This window comes from Leuresthes tenuis, unplaced genomic scaffold (genome assembly GCF_036924035.1).
Source record: "Leuresthes tenuis unplaced genomic scaffold, fLeuTen1.0.hap1 SCAF_7, whole genome shotgun sequence".
Taxonomy (NCBI): domain Eukaryota; kingdom Metazoa; phylum Chordata; class Actinopteri; order Atheriniformes; family Atherinopsidae; genus Leuresthes; species Leuresthes tenuis.
Window position 1 is genome coordinate 3,901,581 of NW_027325361.1, and position 23,428 is coordinate 3,925,008.

The 23,428-nt window shown below is 42.9% G+C and overlaps 2 protein-coding genes across 2 annotated transcripts in view; one reads left to right on the forward strand and one right to left on the reverse strand.

The window, feature by feature from the left end:
• The first annotated feature begins 12,078 nt into the window (after positions 1–12,078).
• Positions 12,079–14,838, forward strand: igfbp1a (insulin-like growth factor binding protein 1a). Its single transcript, XM_072388936.1, has 4 exons — positions 12,079–12,634; positions 12,787–12,956; positions 13,262–13,390; positions 13,668–14,838. The coding sequence occupies exons 1-4, from the start codon at positions 12,262–12,264 to the stop codon at positions 13,776–13,778; spliced, it is 783 nt and encodes a 260-aa protein (XP_072245037.1). The 5' UTR covers positions 12,079–12,261; the 3' UTR covers positions 13,779–14,838.
• Positions 14,839–17,478: 2,640 nt separating this feature from the next.
• Positions 17,479–23,428, reverse strand: part of igfbp3 (insulin-like growth factor binding protein 3) — a 41,841-nt gene continuing 35,891 nt past the window's right edge. The window contains exon 4 of the mRNA XM_072388937.1: positions 17,479–19,068. Within this exon, the coding sequence (XP_072245038.1) occupies positions 18,943–19,068 (126 nt within the window). The 3' untranslated portion in view covers positions 17,479–18,942. The remainder of the gene's footprint in view (positions 19,069–23,428) is intronic.

The window sequence follows — 23,428 nt, forward strand, 5'->3', positions numbered from 1 at the left end:
TGCTTCTAAATGAGCTTTTCATGTGTTTTATAAGCAGAAACTCCAGTAATCTTTGTGGTAATGACCTGCTTGATGAAGTGTTACAATAAAGCACCTAGCATACAGCTTTTAAAACATTTATCAACATACTCTGTATATATGGGGGGTGATTATGAGATAACTTTTTTGTCCTCATGATGACTTAAATTTATGCCTTTGGTGAGTAACTTAATGATCTAAAAAGAATTTTGCAACTGTCCTATTTCTCTGAATTTATATAAGGATTGAGACTCCCAGCTGTGCATATTTATCCGCCCCTCCGGGAGATAATAAAGTTGAAAATGAAGAGATGTGGAGCCAAAGAGTCAATACAGTCAACATCCCAAAGGGCGGTGACTACGTTTATTCCACTGTCGCTCTTCCTGGCTGCATGTGATCTTTCAGGCTTCATTTACTGCAACAGATTCTTTGATGTGGATGTTCTGGGCCGATTGTTCTATTGTGAATGAGGAAAGGATCTGCAGACATGGATCAGATGGAAGGAAAGGGGAGGAGGGAGTCTTAAGTAACAGTGAGTTTGGATGGAAATCTCCATTTTGTAGCAGGGGGACATAATAACAGCTAATTCTACCAACACGGCTCCCCTGACCCATTCATGAGACTGTTTCCAGTTAACTTTGCCAAGTGCAATCCTCTGGCTCGGACTTCCTCCTCTATCTCATTAGAGCCACAGCGAGAGAGGGAAGCACTGCAGCTAAACACACACACAGTCACTCAGAAGGAAAGAGAGAGGAGGAAACTAAACACAATGGATGCTGGCGCATGGGAGACTGGATTTCCTGGGTTTCCCACACACAAGTGTACAATCACAAGCTCACAAACATACACACTCATTTGGAAACACACTGAAAGACCCTGTCAGAATCACACGTGCACCATCATGCAACATGCCAAGACCTTTGGGTCTAAGCGAATAAATTCATTCCTCCATTCACCACCTTACAGCAGAGTAGCACAAGACTCCTCCATCATGTATGACCTCAGTTCTCCTCCTGTGTTTTTCTCCCAGACCTCGATGTCTGATCCTCACTCCCTGTTTAATAAGACAGGAATTATCCGATTAAGGAAATCTTGTGAGAAGGGGAATAGAAGAAAAAGAACAACTTTGCAGAGGATTAGCGTCATTGTGCCCACTCACATCACATTCCTGACTGCTGATTCTCAGCCCTCAGAGGACACTGCTTAACCACGTCATGATGTGTCCTGGGACAAGAGAAAAACATGGCCCAGTCCCAGGAACCAGAGCCTCCATCCGCATCAGTTCACTAAGAGAGATACTCACAACAACACCCACACACACCATCAAGATGGTTCATTGTTATTAAGTTCCAGACGGTACATGCTGTCCAACACAAGTCCACTCCCACAGTCCTACTGACCGTAAGTCGGGGCCATGTGCAGACAGACAGCAACGGTGTGTTCGGTGGCGTGCAAAACACAGCAAACACAGCATTTCAAAGATGAAATTCCACAAAACAAAAAGTTAATACATTTCACAAATCAACATTACAAAGACACAAAAAATTAGACAACAAAGTTTTCTTGATGTGTTTCGTCCTGTGATGTTTGACCTATAGAAAAGTAAAGTCCTGCTTCAATAAAAACAAAGTTTTTACGTTTTTAGGTATGCCCATAAGCTGTTTTTTTGTGTGTGTTCTTAGACATTTGTCCTAAACAAGCCACTGGTGGCTGTGATTGAGGATTTCTGCTTTGAATCTGCAGAGCACCACTGAAACTTGCAGAGAGGCGAAGACTGTTTGGAGGAACCAACACCAACCAATCCTAACTACGTGCAGGGTGTGACTGCACAGCAGATTTGCATGTACTGTGAGGAACTGGTGAAGTCTTCAAGCTAAGAATAAGTGAGCACGGGCTAATTATAGCACATTGCAGGCCATGGGATGTGGCAAGAAGCTTGCTTCTGATCGAATGGGAGCTAACTGTGGAAGCCACAAGCACCAGGCTAGACAGGGTCAAGAACCAAGCTAACTCAGGAGCAAACTGATGGGAAACAGCAGAAGCAAGGCCAACAGGGCGCTCTCCCCAGCTGAGACTTCGCTCTGCTAGCTTCCAGCTAGCCCAGCACCCTCAAAGATGGCACCTTCCAGTCGGCTCACCGACTGCTGTTGCTCAAAATTTAGCCTATTTTCAGCTGTGTACTGCTAATCCCAGGAATCAGACAACCTCTCGCAAAAACTGGGCTTGCTAACAGCTAAGAATTAGCCTGGTTTTCAGGAGTTAGCAGGAAGAAGCTAGCTGGATGTTAACAGCATAAAAATTGGACACATTATCATTATTATGGTTCTATAAGCTATTCATTAAAAACTGGGGTTTACTAAACAAACAGCCGTAACACATTTGATATATAAATGTATGGATGTCTTACAGCAACATTAGCATTGGTAATTAAAAGGAAAGGTTGTTGTCAGCTGCTGGTGTGGAGATATGTGCAGGACCAGATTTGTATATTCCCTGAATGAAGAAAAGGAAGTAGAGTCATATTCTGAGTAACTTGTAAAGCATACATTTTATTCATGGTAAAACGCTATAAATGTGCTATTTGGAGATACACAGATAAGTTTTCAGAGAAGTTTTAACTGCCAGAGCGAGACTTTAACAGAGGCCATCACCTCTGGTCAAGTCGCAGCAGCTTACAAGTTAGAACAACTCAACACGCTGTACATGTGTGTACATGTGTGGAAGGTTTATGGTGAAATTGTGAGCAACTGGACCATTTCTGGCCAGTCACGCTCACACTCCTGGGCAATAACTTTGTTGTGCAGATTTGTAATGTTTATCATGCAGTGGACGTCACAGAATTCCCAAAGTTGCAGCAGTAATAACTTCCCAGAATTGTAAAACTAACAAACGCTTTGTACATGATTGTGTTTTAGTTCTGAATCCCTGATCAACCTTAGTACAGAGCAAAAAAAACAAACGGACGAAATGAAATAGAAAAATAAAACACAATCCAAGAGGCTGTAAAGCAGCGAAAGAGACAGTGTGTGCAGATCTCAGACTATTTTAGGTTCAGAACAAGAGACTCAGTGAAGGAGAAAAGTACACTGAATTACAGCTCCCAACATTTTGTGCTGTATGATGTGGGAACTGGGACTGTTTTCCTCACAGACTGATGAGGCTTTGCTCCATTTTTACCTCAAAATGTTAATGCCATGACTTAGCCTATCTTGCACATTGGCCACTCAGAAGGGAGGCTTATATCACATCTGTTTGTTGTCATGACTATCATGAAGTAAAAGGTTGTGCATTGTATTTGGTCTTGGCAGATGATGCTGCATGGACTTCAAGAGCAGTTGAGCCTGTGTGGTTTGGACAGTAGAGACGTAAACAAGAATAAATATGTGTGATAATCCCGCCATCCCTTTTATATACCCCTCCTAATGCAATTCAGGGCTGCCAGATGTTGAAGTTTATCCCAGCTGCCATCAGGCGAATACACCCTGAATGGCTCAGCAGGACCAACACAGCAACAAACGAGACAAACAACCAATAATAAAACCATAAACAAATAAAGGTGTTTTGATTTTATTGATGGAAGTGTGTACTGGATCCACTTTTTTCTTCTTCCCGACCTGTCACCATAATTTACAGGTCGGTGAAACCATAACACTCCCATCTCCGTGCTTCACAGTTGACATGAGGCTCTTCCCTTGTAAAGCACCCCAGCATGTCGACTGTAACGAACCAAAAAACTCTGTCTTTGGGTCATCTGTCCAGAGCACATTCAATTCAACAGGCCGGATTCTTTCCTGTCTATTCTATTTGCAAAGCTCGTGGCATGCCTTGTGCTCACCTGTAAAGTGCATCAAATTCCAGTTTATTTCAAGCTTAAAATTTTTATTTGTTCAGGCTATTGCAATTTTAAGTGCTCAGTTAGTGACTCACAAGTTGATAAAGAGATACTAGTGTCTGCTGTCTCTTCCTGTAATCCTAAAATGACTTCATGATGTTGAGATCAGGGTCAAACCATCTGTGGCTGATAAGACATGTTGATATTATCCCGCAGAATGACTATGAAAACATCTAAAGTGCTTGTAAAACTACTTCAGAGGGCTGTGCACGCCGTAAAACCTCAGGGACAACGTGTGTGTATGTGCGCCTGTGTAGTATCCATACAGGTGTGCATTCTTTTCTGTGGGTGTGTTCCAAACAAACCTGTTTTTCTCAGCTCATCCGTCACGGATACCCACTTTTTATGCCCTTGAAACGGAAAGTTTTGAATCATCCACAAGTGGATCCTGGAGACCAGTGTGTGTGTTTGTGTGTGCTTGCGTGTGTGTGCGTGGGCGTGAGCGGCTCCTGAGACAACAACACTGTTTTTCCTGCTGCTCTCGTCAAAGGTAAACATTCCAGTCTTGGGACGTTCAATGCCAAGCGCCGTTTGATCTCCTCATCATGTGACACCTGAAAGAGATGGAGCACCCCTCCTTTTCATCGCTCTCCCAAACACAAACCCTGCAGCAGCCATGCGGGGGCTTGGAGGACTTATGTAGGTGGAGCCCGCTGTGTGGATGTGTTTTTGAAAAAGTAGGTCTGTCCTTGACCTGAGGTAACCACTTTGTTTGACCACCCTGCCTCTCTGATCTGACAGCAGAAGAAAAACCTGTTAGCTAACACATGTGGCTCTTCCATGAGAATAATTCACATGTTTTAATGCCTCATGTCTCTCCCTCTTTACATCAACTTGCTAATTATATGTGATCCCATGCTGTGTTTTTGCAGCCATGTCATGCCGTGCCATACCACAAAGCAGGCTTTTACACCAGGGCAGATGACTTTAAAAGTTATTTTTGAGCATTTTAGGTTTGAAGAACTTCTTCTCTTTAAAAAAAAAAAGAAGAAGAAGAGATGATCATTTGGGCTCAGTGGTCCTGGAGGCCACATTCTCCCACAGACTGCCAGTGTTGCCCTGACATCAAAGTTCAGCAGAGGATACATAAATACATCAGGAAACATGTGACTGTGGTTGTAAAATTTGAACTTTTAACACGTTACTGACAGAATTTTATTGTCGGGGACAGCTCAACAGTGGTAGGAGTATTTTGAGTCTTTACTGAAGGGGAAAATTAGTCTTATTTGTCTTTAACTTAATTTTAAATGTCAGATGAGTTAGTAAATGCCACGGAAATTGTTGTACATTTGAATACATTTGAACATACAAACACTTGATTCTTTTTTCAACTGTGTTTACAGATGAAGCAGAGGCATTTTCAATGCGTTTTCAATCATTTTCTGAGCCAAAATATCAACAGATATATCATTTTGTGATACTACACCTTACTGGAAATGCCACCTTTAGCAGAAATGATTTTGTGTGGGTTTTCTGCATATAAATCCTTCAGTTTCTTTCAAATTCCTTGGATTTCCCTTCACTTGCAGGAAATTTCTGGGTATTTTAGCATATGCAGCCTGTTTAACTTCCTTCACATCCCATCATCGCCTCTCCTTTCTTTGGAAGCATGTGTTGGTGTGATGAGGCAACCCATTATTCCCCAGGGCATCAAACACTCCCGTTTTATCAAAGCCTCAGACTCAAGGTGTCCTGTGACATTGGTGCTCTCATGCACCAGCGTTGGATGCATGTTGACGTCAGATGTTTTAACATCATTCTGCACCGTTTACTCATGAGTAAGGTCATTGTAAAGTGTTGAAGGACAGGTGAGGAGGGGCCGTAGGGCTTATCATTGGATCTCAGTCTGAGACAGCTATTTTTTTCCCTTTCCACTTTGTGTTTACTTTTTTGCTTTGATTGGTTTAGATATCAAAGTTACTTTGTTAGATTTAGATAACACAATTTACAGGATAGATGTTTACCCACCTGGTGCCGCTTTCTGTCAAGCTGCAACTTGCACACAAACAGGCTCACTTTGTCTACACTCATTATTTGATATGGTGCAGAATTCATGGTGGATCTGTGGCTGTAAACTGCCCATTCCCTCCACTTTGCTTCACAGTTGTTTGAGGCTCTTTATCTGAGAAGATCTCACGGTTACTGTGGCCAAATAACTATTTTAATCATTTAATAACTCTTTAATTATCTTTGATAGAGCATGTATCTGAATAAAGTCTGTGTGCTTACTTTTAAACTTATAAATCTGTGCTATGTGTGATTTTAGAAGCAGCTCTTTGTCCCTAACAGTTGCAGTTACCTGCAGATACTGCGTTGATATTTTGGGGTTTGTGGAGAATGTATAAAACACAGTCAGTTGAATGTCTTTTGGTTTACTTTTGGACTTGTTTATTTAAAATTATTTGGAGATCTGAGACCTTCACTTTTGTGTTTCTGAATGCCACATCGAGACACTTTAAGACACCTCATGCTCTAATAAATGCAAGAAGAGCTTAGATGTTAGAGGCTTAAATAGTTTACAAATATCACTTTCAAATGTGATTCTAACATTTGCTCCAAATCTCACATGATACCTTATATGGTGTGAAGAATGCAGCAGTGTACTTACTTTCTCTGCTTTACAGTTTTTAAAGTGCATCACCTATTGTAAGAGTCTCGGTTTTGAAGTTTTAAGCATGAGCAGTTGTTTAAATAAGTTTAAAAAGTCAAGTTTATTTGTAGCACATTTCATGCACAAAAGAATTCAAAGTGCTTTACATAAAATAAAAGCATTGCAGCAGGGAGTGGAAGAAACATTAAAAATACATAAAAGAATATAAAGAGAAACAAATAAAATAACTAAAATGATTAAAAACAAGCAACAGTCTCGATAAGTTAAAAGATATTGTGCAGATTTCATGCATAGACACAGAAAAATAAATGTTTTTAACCTGGATTTAAAAATGTCTACATTTGGTGACAGTTTCATCTCCTCTGGCAGTTTGTTCCACTTGTTTGCAGCATAACAGCTAAATGCTGCTTCTCCAGGTTTAGTCTGGACTCTGGACTGGACCAGCTGACCCGAGTCCTTGGATCTAAGAGCTCTGCTGGGTTTATATTCTCTGAACATATCACAGATTCTGGGATTTGTAAACCATCAGCAGGCTTTTAAAATCTATTCTGTGACTGACTGGAAGCCAGAGTAAAGAGTTTAAAACTGGTGTGATGTGTAATCCTGCATGGATGAGTTCCTCAGCGGTTTCCATTGGAAGCACTTCCGTTTTCACATTTCTGAGACTACATTTGCTTGAGCTGCAGTAATCAGTACAACTCTGAAGTAGAGTGAAGCAGCAGTATGAAATACAGCTACTTTAAACCACTACTTCACCATATTTCAGAGGACAAGGGACATATTTAGCTAAATAAATGGTCATTTGCACCAATAATAATCTTAATCACAATGAGTTCTCCTCTTGGCTGGCTTTTTATAAAAAATGAGGTAAGTAATTCCATGTTTACGGTTGTTTGCACGCTGGAACTTGTTCTGGAACTGTTATTATTGCTAGTTTTACCTGATCTAAATATTTATTATAAAACTGTCAAGTGTGACATCATTGAATCGAAATAATGCGTTTGTGATTTGAAGCTAACAGCTGAGGTAACCTTCTGTTAACAATGAGTCAAATGAGTGACATTTTGATGCTGCAGCTGGTGAACGTTAAGCTAATTCAACCTGGTTTTTAACTGTCTTTTACTCCTCCTGAACAACCATCATCAATTCCAATCCGTAGCAGCTCCACCCTTGTAAGGCCAAAATGAACAACTTTGAACTTTATGGATCCGAGGCGGCCTCTGTGTCTCCATCATCAGGTCAGAGTGAGATCTGAAAAATTCCAGAAAGCAAAGCTTTCATTCAGAAAGTAAATAAGAGGCTTAAAACAATGAGCTGCTGAGCCTTATTGTAATTAGGCCTTTTAAAAGTCGTCTAAATTTGAAGTGACACGAATAAAATGTTGCATCAATAAATAATGTGCCGTAAAGCACAATGATTTCATCCTTTCTAACAAAATAAACTGAAACAAAGTCATGGAGTTCTGCGTGATGACAAGGCTGCTGTTCTTGTTGCAATACATTAAAGGACTTCCTGTTCAGTGAGAGTGAGCAAAAGCAAACAACATTTGGACATCCTGTTAGACAAAAACTGTGTAAGCTGCACATGAGCACACATCACATGTTGAAATGGAGCCTCTTTCATTCTAAGCCCTCACGCCTCACTGAACGGTGGTCATTTCAAACTCAAGATACAAAGTTTATTCTATTCTTTGAAGATTCAGATCGCGTCAGATGAAATGTGTCTGGAAATGATGGACAGGATATGTGAGACCCTGCACAGTAAATGATCCTGTCGGACAAGGTCAAACGAAGGGATTTCTGTGACCTAAAAGCTCCTAAAGTGGAGAATGAAGGAAGGGAAATGTTGCTTTTATACAAAGAAAGCTAAATAAAGATTGTGTTGACAGATAAAAAACAGTCTCCAGTGTGAAGATTTATGAAGCTGAATCAGAACGCAGATTTATGAGGGACAGAAATGAACACACCAGCATTTCACCACTAACAAGAAGGTTTGCTGGTCTCACTGAGGTCATTATAAGATGACTCAGGGATGGCTCAACGCAGTCAAACAGCCATCATTTCTGGATAAATAATAACAAGAAACATCTGCTGTGTTTTAACCCACTGAAACAAGGTTTTGTCCAAAAAAGACCTTCTTTGGCTACTGAGGAAACTAGAAACATTAAATAAAACAATGATTTCACTGCTAATTACTGACTTTGCCCTCGTATTTATTAATATTGCCTCAAAACTTTAACAGTTTGTGTGTCTTCACAGCAATTGCCTCAGAGTTTAAAGGAAAAAGCACACAAATGAGTTGATATTGAGTCTTTTGCAAGCCTGAGATCTGTTTTCATTGAAATATAAACTACACAAGATGTTTTGATCTGGTTTATGTTTGACAAGCACTCCAGTGCTGCAGCTGTGTGTTACTTTGTGAGCGGCACACTTGAGTGTTTGTGATTCATTTACTCATTAACTTTAGTCAGAGTCTGAACCCAGAGTGGGTTCAAAAAGGGATCTGAAAAACACGAGCATACAGTAAGTGGACGGGAAGTTCCTGCCATCACAAATCACACTTTAAATTTCTGCTTTTTTACTTAAATACAAGTACTGCCATCAGTTTCTGCTCAATGACTGTCATTCAGTATGCAGACTTGTCCTTTTTACTGATTTTGTTGAGCAGCACAGTGCAAATGTCCTGATCCAGCCTTCATTATCTTTCCTTCCAAGCAGCCAGACTTCATTCTAATCTTTTAAAGTGTTCTTGAGCAAAAGCTCTCCAGGGTTTCTGAAGGTCTTTCAAAGTTTTTCTGTGGACATTGGCTGTTTTCTTTTTACTCGTTTTCAGTCCAGTTCTTGTAACTGAGCATTTTCAGAGGAATGTGTTTTTGTTGGTTAAGCCTCTTAATGCTGACCTATGAATCATTCAAGCAGATAAAAGGCTCCTAACTCAAGGGATGAACCAGTGTTGTGTCGACACATAACAGACAACTTAGCAAAGAAGCCATTTTAAACTGGATCTTTAGGCACTTTGTCACAAAGACACATCATTTGTTCCCATTTCTTTAGTTGCATCTATGAAAAACAGCAAAGAAAACACAGTTTGACAGACAGAAAATAGGATTTCTGCAGCAACAAGGTGATTCCCAAAGAGCTATTAGCTGAAAACTTGGCATATCTCAGCATGGTGTGCAGTGTGTCCTTAAAACATTTGAGGAAACTGGACAAGTGGAGGACAAAAGAAGAAGTGTCAGGCCTAAAAAACTATCTACAGCAGATGAACAGGATCTGAAAGTGATGTCCTTAAGAAAGAGGAAAAAATCCAGCAAAGACCTGACAGGACCTGAGAGATGCATCTGGACCTTCAGCTGATCCATCTACTGTTGGCCCAAGCCTCATCAGAAATGGTCTCCATGGAAGGGTGGCTGTCAAGAAGCCATTCTTAAGGAAGGGAAACAGGGAGAAAAGGCTGAGCTGTGCCAAATGACACAAGAAGTGGACTGAAAATCAGTGGCAACAGGTCTTATGGAGGGATGAATCCTCCCCAGAGCCCGGACCTCAACATTATTGAAGCAGTGTGGGATCATCTGACAGAGAACGGAACAAAAGGCAGCCCACATCCAAAGAAGAGCTTTGGGATGTCCTTCAAGAAGCCTGGAGAACTATTCCTGAAGACTCCTTAAAGAAATGACAGAAAGCTTGTCTCAGAGGGTTCAGGCTGTGTTGGAGAATAAAGGAGCTCAGACCAGATATTCACTTTAGAGCTTTTTTTGGTCTTATATGCTGTATTTACATTTATGTTTGACCATGTTTGAGTAAATTGCTGCACTTATTTCCTGAAAATAAAGAAAAGAGGTGTGGTTTGAGCAGTACTGTACTTCTCCATATTTTTAGTTACTGAAAGCTAGTCTAAAATTTTACAGGTATAATTAATGTTTATATTACTATACATACATAATGTAGCAACTTAAACATCCCCACATGCACACCAGCTGGATGTAGTTTAAAAAACAGAAATGAAAATAATCATACTAATTATTGTACTATGTCATAATTGAGAGCATTGCGTCATATCACTACAATATTATATTTTAACTGTACTATACAGCTGGTTCAGATGGAGCAAATACTTTTTTTAAAAAACATTATAGTTGATCATTTCAGAGAATTCTGAAAGGAAATCATAACCAGTTTAACGGTGGAATAGCTGTGATAAAATCCAGAATTTTCCGTAGTAAAACTTGAATGATATCCAAGTGCATTACGTTACGTTCCACCTTTGTGGTTCACCTGCACAACCTGCACCACAGGTGTGTGACTAAGCTGAGTCCGCCTCAGCATATGACTGTCAGACTGAAAACGCTCGTACCCACATCAGATTACACTTAATGCTAAATTTAGCCTGAGGTGGAGTGGAAATCTGGTCATCATTGACAGTGACTGTTAACACCAGTTGCCAGATGATGCAATCCCACAAAGCAGTTGCATGAAGACGACGACGCCATGCAGCCCACAAAAGAGTCATGTAAAGGTCATTAATTGAGATGTGGAGGGAAAATGGGGTGTTTGGAAAAAAGGGGGACCGTACAAATAAAGGTATTTTCACGTTCTGGGCAGAAGTGACTGGGTAGAAATGTCTCTCAGCAAACCGTGAAAACGTGCGTTTTGTCCGTCGTGGGACCTTCGAATTCCCCAGAGAGAAGCAATGCGAGGGACATGTCTGTGGTCACGTCAGACTGGCCTGATTCTGAGCTTTGAGCTATTATTATCCCAGGAAAAGGATAATTACAACGGGACATCACCTGGAAGGAGCCCAAAACCGGCTTCAATGTGCGCGCATAACACAACGTCCCGACCCATCGCGTCCCTGGCGTAAACGGCGACCCTCATTCGCGTTGCTATTTCTGAAACTTGGGTTTATTATCCCTCTGCAATGCACGGATGCGCTCTCATGTCACACCATAGCCACTGGTTCGCTCCCTGCGCGCCCACGCTCTCTCCGGCCAGCTTGGGCGTGCGTAATTTGCGCTCATTATTAGTTTTTTTTTCTCCAAAGTTGTGTAAGAAGTTTTTCTGGAGGACAATTAATGGAAACCTCTCATGAATAGACAACGTTGTTCCTAATAGAGAAGCGTTTGTGTCAGAGCTGTAAACAAGGGACTACTTCACCTCTCCAATCCTCCCAATCAGCTCCCGCGTGACATCGTGTCAACTTATTCTCATTTTTAAGTTCTGGAAACAGACCAAAATAATTTAATTTAATGCCTGTGTGATGTTTCTGTAATGTGGCATTTTGGGGTAAAGTAGTTTAGTGTCGCACCCTCGTGGGAAGGGGGGGTGGGGGTCGTAGACGGAGGGGGGTGGGGTGGGGGGGTGGACGGGTCCTTGATTGCAACATCAAACATTGGTGTCGTCACTCGTTAGCTATATGTGCCAAGCACCGCCTGTTCCAAAATAAATATTGACGCGATTGTTGTATTCAAATGAGCAGCATGACCGGGCATGGACGAGCCAATCAGAGCTCCTCGTATCATTACACCTTCTTTTCAGAAATCATTCATAACGCCGATGCGTCAAACACTCAGCACCCGGCTATAAATACGGCTGCGCGCAACGCAGAGTTAGACATTTTCCCAAAATCAAACGAAAGGGACAACTGAGCAAGAACCGTGGGATTCCGGCGTATTCATCTGATTATTCTCTCTGCCTTGCTCTGCATCTCATATTCCATATTTAGTATCCAGATAATCTTGGCCATGGGTGGATTATATCTGAAGCAGGTCGTGGTGGCAGCGGTGTGCTCTGTACTCGTCACAGTGACGCTTGGGTCCCCGGTGGCGGGGCCAGAGCCGATTCGATGCGCCCCGTGTACCCCGGAGAGGCTGAGCCAGTGTCCTGCGGTGGCCCCCGGATGCGCCGAGGTGCTGCGGGAGCCCGGCTGTGGATGCTGCCTCGCCTGCGCCCTGAAGGCAGGGGATCTGTGCGGAATCTACACGGCGCCGTGCGGCTCCGGACTGAGGTGCACCCCGAGACCTGACGACCCCCGGCCGCTGCACGCCCTCACCCGCGGACAAGCTGTGTGCACGGAGAGCTCTGGGCCACAGCCCACTCCGGAGCCCCAGACACAAGGTAGGCCTGTTACCTCCACGTTACACATCTGCGCTTCACCACATCCAGCAAATCATCATCACTGGAGTCATCAGAGCTCCTGACTAACATATGAAACCTTGTACGATCAGTCAGCGCGTGTCGCCTAACATTCATTCATTTTCCTCCACCAGATCAGGGAGAGCCAGAGGCGGAGATGGACAACACAGCCATCAACTCGGACCCCGGCTCCATCCGCTACCCCCCTGGTCTCAGTAAGCCCTACGACCCCCGGGCTGCTGTCGACGCTCAGGAGAGCATGAAAGCCAAACTCATCGCCATCCGCAAGAAACTGGTCGAGCAGGTAAGACGCAGACGTCGTCCCGGTATGATTGAGTGTATTTGGTGAAACCGCTCATTGCCTTGTGTTGCTAAAAGTTTTTGGGAGGTTCGAGCGAGGATTGGTGCACCACAAGGGGGAGCTCGTGTGCTGTTTGAAAAGAGAGGAAAGGGAAGACAAGAGGGAGAATGGGGGTGCTTGTTGCTACAAGTTTTATATGCAGTTTGATGTCAGCCCACGTGCTTGCTGATAATATAACAGTGCAGAGTATTATTTCTGCGTGTTTGCACAACTCGGTTAACCCTTTTGTCTCCTGTGTCTCTGTGCAGGGTCCCTGTCACCTGGAGCTGCAGATAGCTTTGGACAAGATTGCCAAATCCCAACAAAAACTAGGAGACAAGTTAACCAGATTCTACCTCCCCAACTGTGACAAGCACGGACTTTACAAACCCAAGCAGGTTGGTATCTTTTATCAAATTGGCTGTGAGTGTGAACTGGATGGATTTATGACTCGTCTCAGCATGAAAGAATCTCACCAAGTCAGCCAAGATTATGTCAGGCGAAGCCCCGACACGATGGTGTGTGTGTGTGTGTGTGTGTGTGAGTTGCAGACAGGGATTTGTTTAACACTCAGTGATTTCATTCAGGGCTGCAGGACCGTACATGTGGGCTTCACAAATGCCATGAAAATGAAAGCAGTCCCATAAAGATTTCCTTTTTTCTGTTCCCCTGCAGTGTGAATCCCTCCTGGATGGACAGAGGGGTCGATGTTGGTGCGTGAATTCCTGGAACGGCAAGAAGAGTTTAGGTTCCACCAACCTGCCTGCAGACGCTGAGTGCCCTTAAAGTGATCAACCACTGAAGAAGAAGAAAAGAAGAAGAAGAAGAAGAAGCAAGCCACTGATAATTCCTTTTTGATAGCTGTTTATTTATTGATCTTGTCCATGGTGGTGTTGAATTCAGGTACACTGTCAATGCAGGACTGATGGTCCAAGCCACCCTGAACCCCACCTTCCTCTCTCCCTCCTCTCCAAACACCCATCCCAAAGAGAAAAAAAATCTATTTTTGTTTTTCTGAAAAGGAGATTTTAATATTGATGTATTTACTTCTACTCTTCAGCCTTATTTATTTCAATTTTATTGCATTTTATTTGTAATTTGTAATTATTCATGAGTATTTATATCATTTTTTTGCCTTATTGTTATTATATTATTATTTTTATGCGTGTATAAAGTGTATATATGTATCTTGGCCCTGAGTAACTCCATTGCTGAGTTGAGCTCGCTCTGCCCTTAAGGAGTTGTCTGGAGGTTTGGTTTGTGACAAACCAAGCAAGAACAAAAGCACTGAGTGACCAAATGTCATTTAGAAGTATTTCTAAATGATCTTATGATTCATTTTCACGTTCATCTTGTTTTTTTTTTGTTTTTTTTTTTATATTTTCCTGTGTGACACATCAGCTCTTGTCACTGAATGCAAAACTCTCAGTCGGGATTCCTCTACACTCTCAGAAAGCATTTCCCATGGTTCCATGGGGTTGCAGATAGCATGACAGGCAGCGACTCCCTGCGCCGCCTCTCAGACGGGTATTTCTACATTAACCTACCTCCAATATTTACATGTCTGCTGTCAGTTGTGTTGATGTATCTGTCAAAAAAGAAGATGTGTTACTTTATATGTTGCTGTTCTCTTTGACCAAGAACACATGACCACAAAGAGCGAGCGCCGCGGTGAACCGTGGCGTTCTCAGCTCTATCTACATGCTGCTGTTGGAGAGAGAATTATTGTTTATGTGAGTTGATTCCAAAGTGACTAACTGCTCACTCGTGTGTATGTATACTTTTTGTAATTGAGATGTAATGTAAGAAAAAAAAGGTGATATATTTAATAAAAACGTTACCCTCAGCTATGCGCTCCTGGCCCCTCTTTCACCTCAGGCTGGTTTATTTTGTGCATCCATAGGAGGCAAAACATGAGAATCACAACCATCAGGATTGTGAAAGTCTGTGTATAGATGCACTCCTGGACCACATTTTCTATATTAAGTGTGTTTGTGTGTTGTGTTATCACAGTGATCTAAAGTGGAGGTCCTTGTCTAACTTTAGCCAGTTTGCCGGCACATACAGCTCAGCGCTGCCTTTTGACCCGCTCTGTTTGCCTTGGTCGGGCACAGGAATTCGGCTCAACCTCTCGTGCCCACTGCCAGCCTGCCTGGCACCACCAGATTTATTTTTGTTCTTTACAAATTGAACCCTTGCTGTATCCTTATTGACACATTCCAAGACTGAGGGGAGCCTGATTGCATTTGAGGACTTCAACGGGAGCAAATTTGTTCCCCCGATTGCCTGCAGAAATTAAGACGAGACGATCGGCTTATTGACTGCTGATGCCAGTCAGGAAATGAACAAAAAGAAACCTCAGAGGCAGACTTTTTAAAATGTGTTCAGTCTTTATTTAAAAAATGACATTAAATACAAATTATATCATGATTGAAAATCATTTCCTTTCTTGGAGAAAGTAATAGCTCTTTGATTTGTAGTTTGTACCATTAAAAAGCCTGAATCAAAAACTTTGAAGGATAAACTCGAAATGAAAAAAACATAACACATTTACCCGTGAACAGAGAGAGCTTCGACTTAACCAGTAGGGGAAAAAAACCAAGGAGTAAAAAGTGACCTTAAGAAGTGTGACCCTGGCTCTGCGCTGACAGAGTGAGGCAGGATGGCTGGGTGTGCACGGAGAGAAGTGACATACTGAGAGGTGAGGGGTTCACTGGCCTTAAGAGGCAGTAAACTGGGATGACCTGAGTGCCAGACTGACACAGATTTCCCCGAGGCTGAAACCCGCCTGCTGGGCACGCAGGTTACCAATGACACTGCTGAGCAACGGAAGGAAATGGTTGTTTAAAGATAAAACATTCATTAGTGATTATATTCCCCAAAATACACTGAATCTTAAAGACTTTGCTGTGCAATCGGTGAGTCACTAAATTGTTCATAAGAAAACCTAGTTTGGATCAGCTTATAATTCTTTTATAGATAAATAAATTTTAAGTACTGTACATGATGTCTAGTCAGACACATAGCTGGCCAGGAAATACTAATACTACTAATAATTATAATAATAATATATAAAAAGACACACATACAAATATTAGGGAGGGAATAGCTTACACATATTTTTATGTATGTTCCTCCCCTTACATCAAGTCTTTGAATAGATGGGATATAGCACCAACGGGCTGGTTGTAAGTTGCTGCTGTCTGTTGGAGGATGTGTACAGCCGATTTCATGCTACCAAGCTACTGGGCAGGCATTCTCCTGTCGGCACTCTATCCACGTTTCAAGTCTTTACACAGGATGTGGGAGCGCATCAGGCAGGAAGCTCCGCGGGGAGGACCACGCCTCCTCCCCAGGACCTCCCGCCACTTGTGTGAATGCATATATGGTGCTGTGTCCACCTTGTGGAGATTTGTTGGCATACGATCATACAAGCAATTTTTTTTTTGTCAAAGAAACAAAAACATCATAAACAACAGAAGAAAATAATTGCATTGACTGGGACATTTCTGAGGGGTGTTTGCTAAGTTATCTGTCAGAAGTCCTGGTGCAGCTTCGTTTCTTTCCCTCTTCCTTTCTTTTTCTTCCCTGGGTTATTATTGTTTTCTTACAATATCTCACTGTTTCATCTGACATTACCTCTGTAGAAAGGTATGCAGATATAGATAGGTCCAATTCTCTTTAACTGCATGCACTGAAGAGTAGCAGCGCAGCTAAAGTGCTTTAAGTGCTTGTGCTCTGAGCATATGGGCAGCTGGCACCTGCGGCAGGGCGAGACCGTCGCACCGGGCCCTCGTCCCGTTCAAACAAGCCTACACCAGGTTGCACCACTGACAGGAAGCGGAGCTGAGGCGGGCGGGGTGCTGGAGATGAGGACAGGTTTAGGCACAGACACGAGGACAAGCTGTGGATATTAGTGTAAAAAGTAAAAAGATCTGGGAGACCGAGGGAGGTAAAAAATGGCAGGACAGAGAAAACATCCAAAGAAAATGAGACAACATGGGGGCAGGAAAGAGACAGAGAACAGACTAATCTAACCACAATTACTCCCACGACTGCAGGGACCACTAAAAGGAAAACCCAGCAGAGGAATCTGTCTTTTGCATATCAAACTTTTATACCTGTACTTATAAAAGAAAGTTATAAGAGGTTTGTAGCTTGCACCTTCAGCAGGAAGTCACCTTTGATTTACAGCCTTCATAGAGGAGACCTAAGTCTAAAAAACCTCCCACACAATTACTGCAGCACAATCCATCGGTCAAGTTTACATTTATCTCCTGAAAATTAATCTTATTTGCAGATTTTCTGCTCCTCTGTGTGTTGCTAACACAGTGAAAGTGTAAAATCAGTCCGACTTACTGCTTCAAATTTGGGCCACTGTACTCTGTCTATTTTTGGAGATACAAACAGAAAAGTTAGTTTGTTTGGACAGTCACATCGTCATATAAAATGCATCAATGCAGGGCAGTTCAAGACCTGTTTCAAATAGGTAACCAGTAAGATGACAAAGTGGACCGTGCTGCAGGAGTGAAGCCGCAAAAGTTCAAGCGTATTTTTATGCTGTTTTTGTGGTGTCAATTCTATCATAGTCACATATATTAAAGCTACGGCTCAAAGCTTCAAAGCTCCCATGAAATGGAAGCACAATGTCCTCTGTCTTAGCATGTTTCCTGTAACAGAAGCGAGGTTAGGGAGGCTACCTGCCCCTGAAAAGGGCAGTGGGCTCTAATCGGAGACTGTCCAATAGTTCGTATCAGCTCCGCTCAAATTCAATATAAATAAACCAACTTCACTTAAAACACGGCTTTCTTTAAGACTGGCTTAGTTGTTACTGAAACTAAGGGCTAAATCAAAAACGTCTTCTTGAAGCTGTGAGTGAAACAGATATGTCATAGATTATGCTGCAGGAGGGATTGTTTAAATCTTCAAGGATATCTTTATGTTGTTTTTGCAGCATCAAATCTCTCATAGTCAAAAATCTCAAGCTGTGAACCTGCTGTCCCGCGCAGAGGTGCAAGGTACAAACTTATCAAGCCTGATGCTCGAAAGGCAAACTTTCAACAAAGTACTCCTTGAATTGAGGACTGGAGAGGCTAAAAGAGAGGGGAGGCATCAAAAGGTTGGTTTTTAAGGCACTGTAACTGCACAGTTTGCCTCCGTCCCATTAGCCCAGCGGAGCAGTGAAGGAGCAAGAGGAAGCAGGGAAGGCTGATGGTGGAATAAAAAACCTTGCCAACCCATAAGCTTTTATCTCAAAATGGACCCTGAGCCAGAGAGTGTGTTCTTTCTTTGCATTGTTTAATAGAGCAGGGCCGACTGACATCTCTAAACTGAGCCGAACACAAACGGTTTGGGGAAAGCACACTCACACAGACAGGCATCGGTGAAAATGTATGTTATGCAGGCGCTCGTGGATTAAAAGACACTCAGACTCATGGTTACACACTCACAGACACACATGACAGAAATTATGTTGGTGCGATTTTTTTTTTTTTTTGGGGGGGGGGGTCACAGTAACAACAAGTCCTCTTTAAAGTGAGTGGAAAAGTCCCTCCTTCCTCTCCATCTTAAAGAATAGTGCAGATGATAGGATTCTCTCTTTCCTCCCCTTCTGTCTCAGTTTTCAGCTTAATCTTTTTTTTTATTATCATTAATAAGAAAGGATAGAGGCTCCTTAAGCACGGGACAGATATCTGTTGATGGACAGGAGGCTGTGCTCCACCCCTTTCCCCTCCCCTTCCCCCAGTTCTCCCCCCACCCCTCTGACAGAAATGGGACCTGAAATCAAAGGTCCAGAGTTCCTTCAAATGTTTACACAAAACTACATGCAAGAGCAAAGTGAGCTCTCTTTCTTTCTCTTTCTTTTTTCTTTCTTGCTTTCTGTCTTTCTCCCTTCTCCTCCCCGTATGCTGTTTCCCTCTCTCCGTCCATGCGTCGTCAGTCCGTCCTCTCATTGGCTCTCCAGGTTGTAGCACTGCATCTCGCCCCGCTCCCTGCCCTCATAGCCAGGTAGAGCTTGCCCATATTTGTCCACACACCAGCAGTAGCCCCGTCTCCTGCCTTTGGATGGACGGCACTGCAAAAACATGCAGAAATAAGACATTTTAGCATGCTGCTTGTTTGCTTTTCCTAAATATTGTATGCTGGCGTCCAGACATCATTTGGCCCCTGCAGGGCCACACTCAACCAACTCATATCATCCATCATTTGCTCAGAGTTAAAGTCTAGATAAGCATAAGTGAGGAAATATGTATTTGACACAGCTTTATTAGCACCACCTTCAGTGTGGATGTGTGTTTTAAAACATGCAATCTCTCTGTTGTCTTTTAGATTTTGGATGCCTGTCTCAGCAGAACTCTCAGAAAGGAATGCCCTGCTGCCTGTAACTGTCTCTGACTGTTTATGTGCAGAAACTATCAGAGATAAACAGCACTGGCGATGCAGCTGCTTGCTTGGTGAGACAGGAATTAATGTATGAAGATCAGACACTACATGTGGCCTCCTCCTGTGGAGGAGTTTACTTGATGCTCCTCACTGCTGGGGGTAAACGATGAAAAAGCAGATTATTTCTGATAGGGAGGGCCAGGGAATGAGAAACACTCTGAGTGAGTGAGAATGAAGGAGTGTGAAGGTAAACATGAAGTTGCTAAAATATTTGCCAAGGCCAGTTGGAGGGCTGCAGGGAAACCAGCGCTGCTATTCTGGGAAACTGGCAGACACTCAAAATCATCTGGAGCTGATTATGGCCTGTGCGTGAGCAAGCGCGCACGTAAACACACATCAGCAAACATGTAGGCGCACACAAACAAGAGTCGAACGCACGGTAGGCATACATACCTCCCACCTGCTTACACACATGTATGCAATAATATCAGATGTCCCACATGGGGGTCGGGCTTTGTGGAGTGGCAACTTTATGAGCTCCATTTGGGGCACACGTGAAACGACCCAATCAGTGGAGTCAGGCTGAACTCTGGCCCAGAATAATCATCGTACGACCATCTCCCGCCATGGGAGTGATGACAGAGAGGTGAGGGGACCAGCCAGGGCCGAGACACACCTGTCTGCCTCGCTGGCAGTGCAGCAAGTAAGTAACAGCAGAGAGAATGCAAAGACACTGTTAGCCCGGTTCTTTCATTGGACGCCCAGGAACAAGCTGGAGAAATCTTTTATTAAACTAAGTATTTATTATTGGACTCGAAGTGACAGAGTTCTCGAAAGAAACCCGTCAGGCCGAGCCTCGATATCCGGAAGCATTCCATGTTTATATTCAGCTTTATCTCACAGGTTGTACTCACACTTGTATAATCGGACAGTTTTTAGAGGCATGAGCAGGCCAACCACTGTCCTCGTTGTGTTCTTTGGAAGTGATAAACAGTGTGTGTGAGTGCTGTTTTAGGCGTGGATCTAATGTACCAGACCTATCTACTCCAATAGAGATGTTTTGTCTGACCCAGTTGTTTTGTCTTGCTATGTCATCCTAAGGTCTTGGACCATTTAAGGTCATCTATATTTGCAGTGTGAGCAGAGTGGAAAAGTACCAGCTGGGAACATAGGTTATTTAGTAAAAGTGCCGTCTTATGAGCAACGCTCCGCCATTGTCCCTGTTTAAGACCATTGTTGCCTGGTTGGATTGTTATATTTGGCTAAAAATGGTCATATCTAGTGAAGAGAAACGATGGAGAAAGGAGAAAGAAGATGGACCTCACCGCTGAATGCAACATCTGCAAAATGACAAGCTAGTTTTATGCTGAAATCTGAACTCTCACAAAATCCGACCCCCACTTATTGGCTCATTTATATGAAGTCATGTTTTATATAGAGTCACTGTACTGATAGTAAAGATGTGTTTTAAAAATGAAAGTCACTAAAAGTGGGATTTTTTCCACTTGCAATGGACAGATACGTTTAAAAACTGGCTATAGGGATTAGAAATGAACTGAGGTTGAAGTTAGATGTGGTTTCAAAACAAACCAACGTGTGACGTCAACTTCACATTTTCTGTTTACGCACAGAACCGGGGTAAAACACTTTGGTACTGCATATACAGTTCAGTCAGGACCGCTTTTGTAAACCATTTGCAGTGATTGTGTCTGGCAGTATGGCTCTGTTCTGGGACCTCCTGTGCATACAGGGAAAGCCCGAGGCAGCAGCAAATACTGCTTGTGCTTAGAATAAACGCATTTAAAAATACGTGTTTGGGTATTTATAATGGCACCTTACGTGTCCTGAGTTTGTTTGGAGCGTCACTTGTGCAAGCTGTTCAGAAATTAACGTTACACTGTTGTGAGATACAATTTGAAGGTCATAGTTAGAGCTGGTATAGAGGCAAATGTGACTGGATATCCAACATCCTTGCTTTAAGGGCCGTAATACCATCAACAATGCCCCAGTTGTAGCTTTATCCGCCCTAATCTTAACATCAACCAATCACAAATCTCCTTTACTGGCTCCATGTTCATTGTTTACATCCTTTCGAATGTGTAATTTCTGCATAATGTCTGGTTATGGAAAGCCCAGAAGACTGAAAAGCCACCTTGAATACACAACAGAGCAGCATCAATTACAACAAACGCATAAAACAACCCAATCCGACAAATCAGGCTAAACTCTGACTTAGAATAAATCTCCTCCAACGAGCTACCATCTCCCACATGTATACACAAAATATGTGAGGCAGAGGGAGCAGCAGCAAACACTGCTGAGAGAACACAACATATACAATATAAATAAAGACAGAGTATAAGTATGAGGAGCTGGGTGGAGGCGGCTTGTAAAGGTTAAAGCAGCTTACATAGGGCGCTCCGTGTGAGATTTGCTACTTGATTTACAGGTATCAGCTTAATTATCAACAGATGTACTGAAATAAGGGCTGAACTTAACAATGCAGCCAGCCTGAACTTGTCTTACACCTAATTGTGTACAAAATAATGACCCGACACAATGTTAAAACCAGCAACTGATTCTGAGTGAGTGCTGCTAAAAGCTTTCAGTCAGGTGTCTTGGCCAGGATTCTTTGGTCCCGTGGGTTAGTGGTTGGGGCTTCTGTGGACTGATATTCAGGTGCATTGCACAGATGCCTCATTGGATTGGAGGCTAACGCATCCTGGAATCCTTTTTTTTTGTTTCAGAAGTCGTGCCTGAGGAGTTTTTATTGTGTCTCGGAGCACATCGGCAAAGCCAGGACCCTGATAATCTGTCTGTGGCTGATTGGCATGTACTTGGCTCTGTATATATATACATATTAACTATATAAACTAGGGCTATGTTACCTGCATACCTAATGAGATACATACTTGAACTCTTTCTGCATGTGGCAACATGCACTAAGAACGAACTGAAATGTAAAGCTGCATCTGAACAAAGCACAAGACTTCTGGAACAATGTCCTTTGGACAGACCAGAGCAAAGTGGAGATGTTTGGTCCTAATGCACAGCAGCACGTTTGGAGGAAACCAAACACAGCATATCAGCACAAACACCTCATACCAGCTGTCAAGCACGGTGGTGGAGGGCTGATGATCTGGGCTGGTTCTGCAGCCACAGGACCTGGGCACCTTGCAGTCATTGAGTCCACCATGAACTCCTCTGGATACCAAAGTATTCTAGAGTCAAATGTGAGGCCATCTGTCCCACAGCTAAAGCTGGGCTGAAACTGGCTCATCAACAGGACAAAGATCCCAAACACAGCAGCAGATCTACAGCAGAATGTGTGAAAAAGAAAAGAATCAAGGTCCAGTCAGAGTCCAGACCTCAGCCTGACTGAAACGTGGGACCTTAAGAGACCTTTTTCACATCTGTACAATACCAATGGAATCGTGTTTGGATCTGAGTACGACTGCAGCTTAACTCCATCATTACATCGTTAAACGTCCAGAACGAGTTGGATAAAGTCTTTAACATATGGTGTCGCATCATGGAAGCTAAAAAAAGTAAATATACTGTATATATAAGTAAGTGAATAATTAGTACGTGCACATTTGTCAGACGTGTGTGTCAACACGCTGATACTACAGCTGAACATCCGAACTTTAATCAAAGTCAGCTAAATTTCCAGCACCCAGGAGCACAGGGCAGAAACAAAGTCCCCTGACACTTAGAGGCAGGCAGACAGACAGGCTTTAGAGTGTGACCAGGTGTCTGTTTCCTGCATAGTCAATGTTCTCGTGCAGCCTAAGTACATGATCAAAGGCAGCTTTATAGAGACACAGGCCTATTAAAATACCTCCCCATCAACTACTGCAGCAGTCTGGGGGCAAGTACCCAGTCAAACACGCCCCGTTCTCACACACTAACATCATCAACGGATTCTTCGCAGTGAACAAAGTTTTCATCTTACTCCTCCTCCTCATCTGTCTCACTCTTGTTTTCTGTCTCCCTGTCCACTCCCCCCTTCTCCCCCCCTCCCCCATCACTGTGCCATCGTCTGACTGTGT

Excerpts from the sequence above, each read along its gene's own strand:
- igfbp1a (XM_072388936.1), top strand. The coding sequence starts at position 12,262 with ATGGGTGGATTATATCTGAAGCAGGTCGTGGTGGCAGCGGTGTGCTCT. Across the intron at positions 12,957-13,261 it reads GCAAGAAACTGGTCGAGCAG|GGTCCCTGTCACCTGGAGCT; the intron begins GTAAGACGCAGA and ends GTCTCTGTGCAG. Across the intron at positions 13,391-13,667 it reads GACTTTACAAACCCAAGCAG|TGTGAATCCCTCCTGGATGG; the intron begins GTTGGTATCTTT and ends GTTCCCCTGCAG.